General features: G+C 37.5%; 1 protein-coding gene across 1 annotated transcript in view; it reads left to right on the top strand.

Moving 5' to 3' along the window:
* Nucleotides 1-815: 815 nt before the first annotated feature.
* Nucleotides 816-9264, top strand: part of LOC141152604 (embryonic protein UVS.2-like) — a 31083-nt gene continuing 22634 nt past the window's right edge. Inside the window, exons 1-2 of the mRNA XM_073637158.1 lie at nucleotides 816-890; nucleotides 2477-2504. Of these exons, the coding sequence (XP_073493259.1) occupies nucleotides 816-890; nucleotides 2477-2504 (103 nt within the window). The remainder of the gene's footprint in view (nucleotides 891-2476; nucleotides 2505-9264) is intronic.

The raw sequence follows: 9264 nt of genomic DNA, 5'->3' as shown, positions 1-9264 counted from the left end.
CATGTGCCATCTTGAAGAATTTTGGTTTAAAAGGTCAACGAATATCACAGGATTAAAAAAAATGAATGGAAAAAAAGCACAAAAGATAAATGCGGCCATTGCTGCTGCAATTTACCAAAAGTGAAGAATAAAAAGAATGTGCTTTTCCATATTTAAATCATGTATAGGTTTAAATAAAAAAAAAGCTTCAGCAATAGGATTTTCATCAGCAGTCCCATTACTGAATTTCACTAAGGACATATCATGTTCTTTCCAAAAAAGTTTTATTCAAATATTATACTGTCTCGTGAAAAATAAATTAACCCTTTCCACTTCAAAATCCTGATCACTACACAGCTAAAATATCATTGATTATTAAAAGTGAAAAGAACTTTGCAAAGTGGAAATTGTAAAGATTATGTACATTCTAGGTACCTGCAGTCTAAAACTTATACAGGAGACATCTGTTATAGACATGAATGTATATATAAAAATACAATACTAAAATAATATGTGTAAGTGACAGGGTGGAAAAATTGTTCTTGTAGTCAGTTTGACAAAAAGACACAAAATTATTAATCCCATCAGTAGACCTTGAAACTCCTTGGACTTGAACGAATTAAAGAACTTTTCCATGGTAGTCAAAATATAGAAATAAGTATACATCTATAATAGGCTTATATCTGTTCCCGGATCTTCTTCTGACCGTTACAGATATCTTTATTTCTGTTTTGTGATTGGATAGATGCATGTATATAAGCAGACTTGACATGAACATTGACATGCATCTCGGCAAGAGACAAATCCTTCTAATATTGTAGCGTAATCTCTACAACATGGATGTGAAAATGAACCTCCTTTTACTACTTTTTGTAGTGGGACCCATGACAAGTCTTCCTCCACCACTTCAGGTAAGATACATTTTTATGTCCCCATTAGAATAGCATCTTCTTAAATCTTTTTCAAGTCTCCTACATTCTTTAATCCTTAATTTAGTTTGACTGAAAGGGAATCTGTCAGAACGATCCACAACCGAATCTGTGTGTATAGTCATATTGCTCTCAGAAAGATCAAAATCATCCAAACCTTTACTGATGCAATCTGATGCAAATTGCTTTTAGAATTCATATCTAAATGAGGCTTAATTGCTCTTGGCATGATCAGAGCACTTCTCAAGCACAGTCTCTTTGACTCTGTTCTCCAGCCAGAAACACCTTCTAAAGCTTGGCTGATAGCTCACTGGCTTGACTACACCGCTTTCAGTGAGCTGTCAGTCAAGCAAAGGAAGGTGGGGCTTGGTGGGCATTAGCTCAGGGGAGGCAAAGGCTAGGTAAGTGCTTTGACACTCCCAGAGTTCTTAAGTTTAACTTGAATTTGAATTAAAACAGAGGTTCTGCAGTGAGGGAGCATAGGTGAAGATGTGGATGACATTATCTTTCAGAGAGCAACATGACCATTTAGGTGGAAGGGTGGATCATTCGGACAGATTCCTCTTTCAACATTAGACAACAGTGGAGAACAATAAGGCAATTTATTCTTATTGCCAAATTTTTGGTAAGACGGTTTTACCATTTAGTAAAGTTCTGATACATTTTTGAAACAGTTGCTCTTTATGATTTTTTAGAGGATTTTTTGCCTTCTTATGTGTCATCTCCAGAAATGCTAATTAACTCGAGACATAAAATCAGAAATAATATGGTGGTTAAATCCAGTGTAGCTGGCTCACTGGAGAAGACGTTGAAATGTTACTGCGTTCTTCCAGTCCTTGGGGCGGCACAGTAGTGATCACTCCTGCTGATTACCACTATATCTGCAGATAAATGTTGTTTCTGAAGGTATGCAAATTGCCTCTTCAGAGAGAAAGAGGACTTGAACTCTGTAGCGCCACCTATTGGAAGCAGTAATCCTAAAAGTCACAAATGACCCTTTAACGAGTCTTGCAATATGACTTAGAATAAAAGCCAAATCAGAATTTCAATTTGCAGACATGGTGTTTCGGGCTGTTGGCCCTCATGAGTGCAAAGTATGAGAACTGATTTGGCTAGGTGAAAGGCTCTGGAGTGAGGTCTAAGGGGTAACATTTCTCCTTGTGGGGAGTGACATACCGGCTCTGGCGAGCCAAGGTAAGGAGGCTTATTTGACGTGCAATGCTCCTCTGGAAAATTTTCATATGCAAATTGCATCTTCAGAGAGAAAGAGTACTTGAACTCTGTAGCGTCACCTATTGGATGCTATTTCTGGAGGTAGCAGGTTCTGTTAGATCCTCAATGACTTCACAGATTCTCATTCTAGGATATTTATCTTTACAAATTCATAATAATGGAAATTAAAATCAATTGATAATTCTTCGTTTGTTAATGATTGATTAAGACCTTTATATAATATACACAGGTTATGTTGGAAATTTTAGAGCAGAAAATTTCATCTTTTCTTGACTTTTATTTCCAGCAAACATTTCCTGAAGTATAACTAATGATTACCCATATTTCTTCTACAGTTTTCCATACCTGGCTTAAAAGAAAATGGTAAGCTCCCTCTTGGATGTAATTTGGGTTATTCTTCAGTGTCTGTGCCTCATTTTATTCTTACCATTTGTCTTTATTGAATAGCTTTATGTTTGATATATGAAATTAAATAAATTCATAAACACTTGATGAACTATCAACAAACTTCAAAAATCAATTATACAAGCAAATGTAAGAAACCATATAATATATGTTATCAAACAAATATGATTTTGTTTCCACATATGAGCCACTTTTCCTTTATTGTGCCTGTTGAACTTATCATCCACTCTGAAGAACAGTTACAATTTCTCTTCCTAAAGTGGACATTGAGCAATCAAATTAAGGGGAGGGAAAGAAAAATTGGGAGCACAGTGAGAGCAGTAACTTAGAATTTTGACTGTGGTTGTTCCTAGTAAGTGTTTTATCTTATCCCAGTACTGAATTCACAGCTACACAGCTCAGTACTTCTGGATGATGTACTGAATAAGGGAAAACTGGGGAAATTGTTAAATACTAGTCATGGAATGTCCAGAAATAGTGAAATATTGTAAATAATTCTAATATGAATATGCATTTTATCCTGGAGAACCATGTGCAGAGACCAATGAATCAAATGTGGCTACTTGATCACTGGCTGAAGAACACAACCCTAGTCTTTGATTACAATCAATGTAAATATCATTATTGAGACAAAGATCATTGGTATACAAATCTAGGTACATTACACTATTGCGTATTCCATTAGTTTATCATATCTAATTTGTTTTTATGTAGAAAAATGGCAGTATGATTTGTTATTAAATGTATATTCTTAAATTTGGAAGTGGTCCTTTAGTCAAAGGGTAGTGAATAACTTCTCGATTGCTGGGGGTCTGACTGCTGGGACCTCAATCGATCTTGAGAACTGGGGCTCTGAATAGCCTGATGTAAATGGAGCATGGGTCAGTCATGCACACTCAGGTCCATTTGTTCCTACGAGAGTGCCGAACATCGACCAAGAGCAGCGCTCAATCTATGGCAATTCCATTAAGAATAAATGGAGTGGAGGTGCACCTGATTGACTACTGCTCCATTTTCACCGAACTGTTTTCAGGATTGATGTAGCACCCATCAGTCGAGCTACTGACAATCAGGGATTCATCCCCTATATGACAGACTGCTTTAACAGTCCTTGCATATAAAATAACATAATCACTAAAAGCCAAGTTCTCACTGTAGATAAATCCATGTTACCATTAATAGGATGGAAACATTCGCTCATCCAGAACCTGCTCTCTAGATTTTATTACATCATTTTCTGACATTTCACAAAGTACAAAACAGGTTTCTTTACTTCTGGCCATAAATACACCAGTGCTCCCACATACAGTGCTGGCCAAATGTATTGGCACCCCTGCAATTCTGTCAGATAATACTCAGTTTCTTCCTGAAAATGATTGCAATCACAAATTCTTTGGTTTTATTCTCTTCATTTAATTTGTCTTCAATGAAAAAATCACAAAAAGAATTGTCCTAAAGCCAAATTGGATATAATTCCACACCAAACCTAAAAGAGGGGGTGGACAAAAGTATTGGCAACCTTTGAAAAATCATGTGATGCTTCTCTAATTCGTGTAATTAACAGCACCTGTAACTTACCTGTGGCTCCTAACAGGTGTTGGCAATAACTAAATCACACTTGCAGCCAGTTAACATGGATTAAAGTTGACTCAACCTCTGTCCTGTGTCCTTGTGTGTGCCACATTTGAGCATGGAGAAAAGAAAGAAGACCAAAGAACTGTCTGAGGACTTGAGAAACCAAATTGTGAGGAAGCATGAGCAATCTCAAGGCTACAAGTCCATCTCCAAAGACCTGAATGTTCCTGTGTCTTCCGTGCGCAGTGTCATCAAGAAGTTTAAAGGCCATGGCACTGTGGCTAACCTCCCTAGATGTGGACGGAAAAGAAAAATTGACGAGAGATTTCAACGCAAGATTGTGCGGATGGTGGATAAAGAACCTCGACTAACATCCAAACAAGTTCAAGCTGCGCTGCAGTCCAAGGGTACAACAGTGTCAACCCGTACTATCCGTCGGTGTCTGAATGAAAAGGGACTGTATGGTAGGTTACCCAGGAAGACCCCACTTCTTACCCCGAGACATAAAAAAGTCAGGCTGGAGTTTGCCAAAACTTACCTGAGAAAGCCTAAAACAATTTGGAAGAATGTTCTCTGGTCAGATGAGACAAAAGTAGAGCTTTTTGGGAAAAAGCATGAACAAAGAGTGTACAGGAAAAAAAAAGAGGCATTCAAAGAAAAGAACACGGTCCCTACAGTCAAACATGGCGGAGGTTCCCTGATGTTTTGGGGCTGCTTTGCTGCCTCTGGCACTGGACTGCTTGACCATGTGCATGGCATTATGAAGTCTGAAGACTACCAACAAATTTTGCAGCATAATGTAGGGCCCAGTGTGAGAAAGCTGGGTCTCCCTCAGAGGTCATGGGTCTTCCAGCAGGACAATGACCCAAAACACACTTCCAAAAGCACTATAAAATCGTTTTAGAGAAAGCACTGGAGACTTCTAAGGTGGCCAGCAATGAGTCCAGACCTGAATCCCATAGAACACCTGCGGAGAGATCTCAAAATGGCAGTTTGGAGAAGGCACCCTTCAAATATCAGGGACCTGGAGCAGTTTGCCAAAGAAGAATGGTCTACAATTCCAGCAGAGCATTGTAAGAAACTCATTGATGGTTACCGGAAGCGGTTGTTCGCAGTTATTTTGGCTAAAGGTTGTGCAACCAAGTATTAGGCTGAGGGTGCCAATACTTTTGTCCGGCCCTTTTTTGGAGTTTTGTGTGAAATGATCAATGATTTGATTTTTGCTTCATTCTCTTTTGTGTTTTTTCCTTACAAGCAAATTAAATGAAGAGAATAATACCAAAGAATTTGTGATTGCAATCATTTTCAGGAAGAAACTGAGTATTATCTGACAGAATTGCAGGGGTGCCAATACTTTTGGCCAGCACTGTATATGAAACAATTAATGCCCTCTAGTATTGTTTTAGGATTATTTTAATTATTAATATACTTTTTTCATTAATTTCACAGATATTACATTAAATGAAAAAAAAAAATTGCCAAAGCCTGTATTGGGTAAGATTTCACAATGTTTAATGCAGAAGAACATTAATTAACCCCTTCCCAACCTTTAACGTACTCAGTGCGTCATGGAAGGGAATGCTTTCCCAACCTATGACGTACTGCGTACATCATGACAATTTTGCGTGCAATGAAGTTGTGTGTGCACCATCGCCGCATGGCGTTCAGCTAACATCATGGATACACAGCTTTCACTGCCAGGAGCAGCGACCCCGGCAGTTTACCTCCCTAAATCCTGCGATCGATATCAATCTCAGCATTTTGAACACAGAGAGGGAGGGGTCTCCCTATTTCCTCCAATTGGCGCCCCCACAACATCATAATGGGGGCCTGATTGTTGCCATAGCGACCCGAGATCATCATGATGACATCCGGTTCACCAGGCTAGGAAGCTTGTTAGACCATGCTCAGTGCATGGTCTAACAAGCTTGTGTGTCAGTGCAAAACTGACTGTTATAAAGAATTTAAATACTTTTGCGTTGCAATGGTTTATAACAGCGATCAGACCAACGGAAGTGAAAGTCCTATACAGGGACTAAATAAAAAAGTGAAAAACATAAACCAAAAAAATCGTAAAAATATTTTTTTAAAAAATCACAAAGTAATGATAAAAACATCTATATATTGTACCCAGAAATTTGTATTTTTATGTAAAAAAAGACACATTTTTTGTTTTGCTGCATCTGTAACGACCCACCCCATAAAAATATCACACTAATGTCATCTTGTCCCACAAAAAACAAGCTGCCATACAGCTCCATCAGTGGAAAAATGTAAAAGTTATAGCTCTCAGAATACAGCAATGCAAAAATAATTATGTTTTTCTATAAAATAGTTTCTATTGTGTAAAAGCGCCAAAACATAAAAAAATTATAAATGTGGCATCGCTGTAATCATACTGACCCGAAGAATAAAGCTGCCTTATCAACTTTACCAAATGAGGAATGGAATAAAAAAAGAAAGGATTTCTGCATTGCCCTTTATTATTCATTCTGCTTCACAAAAATCAAAATAGAAGGAGATCAAAAAATGTTTTGTTCCCCGAAAAAGGTACCAATAAAAACGTCAACTGATTCCGCAAAAAACAATCCTTCACACGCCTCTGTCGGGAGAAATAAAGGAAAATTATAGCTCTCAAAATATGGCAATACATTTTTGCAATAAACATTATATTTTAGTGTGTTACTCAAATAGGGGTATAATTTCCAAAATGGGGTCACTTGAGGCGGGATTCTGCTCTTCTAGCACTAGGGGGCTCTGCATATGGAGTCAACAATCTATTCTAGGAAAATCAGCGCTCCAGGAGGCAAATAGCGCTCTGTCCCTCCCGAGTCTTGCCGTGTGGCTAAGCAGTACTGTACAGCCATATATTGGGTATTTCCACATTCAGCAGAAATTGTGTGACAAATTTTGGTGTAATTTTTACCCATTTCCCATGTAAAATCTGGGGCTAAAACAAAATTTTGGTGGTAAAAATGTAATTATTTTTTCTTCACCAATTCTGTGACATAATTGTGGTTTCAATATGATCACTGCACCCCTAGTTGAATTCATTGAGAGGTGTAGTTTGTAAAATGGGCTCACTTATGGGTGTTCTGCTGTTTTGGTACCTCAGGGGCTCTTCCAGTGGGTCATGGCACACGCAGACAATAGCAGTAAAATCTGCACTATAATATGGCGCCCCTTCCCTTTTGAGCTTTGCACTGTGCTTGAAAATTATTTCCCAGTTACATGTAGGGTGTTGGCACACTCAAGAGAAATTTGACAAAAAAAAAGCTGTGAGGTCCATTGGTTCCTATTAGCCCTTAGAAAAATTAAAAAATTGGGGCTAAAACAACATTTTAGTGGTAAAAATGTAATTATTCTTTATTTACTGCCCAATAGTATAAAATTCTGTGAGGCACATGTGGTGTTAACATGCTCAGTGGCTGCTAGATTAATTCATTGGGTGATGTAGTTTGTACAAAGAGGTCATTTATGGTGGGTTTCTGCTTTTCTGGCAACTCAGCGCCTCTGCCAATGTGAAATGGCACCCTCAAACCATTGCAACAAAATCTGAATTCCAATATGGCACATCTTCCCTTCTGAGCATTGCACCATGCCTAAAAATTGTTTTCAACCATTTATGCGGTATCGGTGTAATAAGAAGAAATTGCACAACACATTTTGAGGTCCATTTTCTTCTGCTATCCTTGTGAAAATGAAAAAATTGGGGTTAAAACAACATTATTTGTGGGAGAAATATATTTTTTTCAGTTTCCCAGTTCAACATTGTAAACTTCTGCGAAGCACTTGTGGTATCAAGGTGCTCATCACATGTCTAGAAAAATTCTTGAGAGGTCTAACTTCCAAAATGGGGTCACATGTGGGGCTTTACACTGCTTAGGAGCATCAGGGGCTCTTCAAACGTGACATGACACTTTCAGACCATTCCATCAATATTTGCATTACAAAACATCACTCCTTCCTTTCTGAGCCCTCCCAAGCACCGAAGCAATAGTTTTCCCCCACATATGGGCTATCTATGTACTCCAGAGAAATTTCAAAACAAATTTTGAGTTACAGCTTATCCTGTTACTCTTGTGAAAATAAAAGAATTGGGGCTAAAATATCATTTTTGTAAAAAAATAAATTTTATTTTCATGGTTCAATGTTATAAGCTTCTGTGAAGCACTTGGGGGTTCAAGGTGCTCACCACAAGATACATTCCTTGATGGAGCTGGTTTTGAAAATGGGGTCACATGTGGGGGGTTCTACTTTTTTGGCACATCAGGGGCTCTCCAAATGCAATATAGCATCCACTTTAGATTCCAGCCATATTTGTGTTCAAAAAGTCAAGCAGTGGTGCTTCCTTTCTGAGCCCTGACATGCACCCAAACCATAGTTTTCCCTCACATATGGAATATTGGCATACTCAAAAGAAATGTCACAACATATTTTGTGGTCATGTTCTCTTTTACCCTTGTGAAAATAAATATTTTGGGGCTAAAAGTACAATTTTAAGAAAAAAAGTAAAATTTTTATTTTTTCTACATTGCATTAATTCATGTGAAGCACCTGAAGAGTTAATAAATGGTATCACTTTTTAATATTGTTATACAGGCCCCCTAAAGTCACTTTAAATGTGATGTGGTCCCTAAAACTGTGGTTTTGTAATTTTTTTTTAACAATTAGAAATTGCTGATCAACTTTTAACCTTTCTAACTTCCTAACAAAAAAAATATATTCAAAAATGATGCTGATGTAAAGTAGACATGTATTAAATTGTATTTATTAACTATTTTGTGTGACATAACTCTGGATTAAGGGCATACAAATTAAGTTTGAAAATTGCAAAATTTTTGCCAAATTTCCAATATTTTCACAAATAAATGAATGTGGAACAGGCTTGGGTAGGAGGGGGTAAAAGGGTTAAAATAGTAAAAACATCTTAGGTTTAATAACTATGATAATGTCATGTGTTGTGATAAACTTTTTTTTCTGAGGTTTCAAATATTACTGTATCTTTGCACAAATCTGATCAAAAACCTGAGTTAACGATGCTTGGGATGAATTGATTGACTTCTGACAGTCTGGATGCTTGGGATGCATTGCTTAACAATCGGGGACTTATTAAATTGGCTTGTCAGGCAGTGTGTCCTTA

Source organism: Phyllobates terribilis, unplaced genomic scaffold (assembly GCF_046119375.1).
Source record: "Phyllobates terribilis strain yellow unplaced genomic scaffold, ASM4611937v1 Scaffold_6__1_contigs__length_29720123, whole genome shotgun sequence".
In the NCBI taxonomy this organism is placed as follows: domain Eukaryota; kingdom Metazoa; phylum Chordata; class Amphibia; order Anura; family Dendrobatidae; genus Phyllobates; species Phyllobates terribilis.
This window is presented reverse-complemented; position numbering and strand designations above follow the sequence as displayed.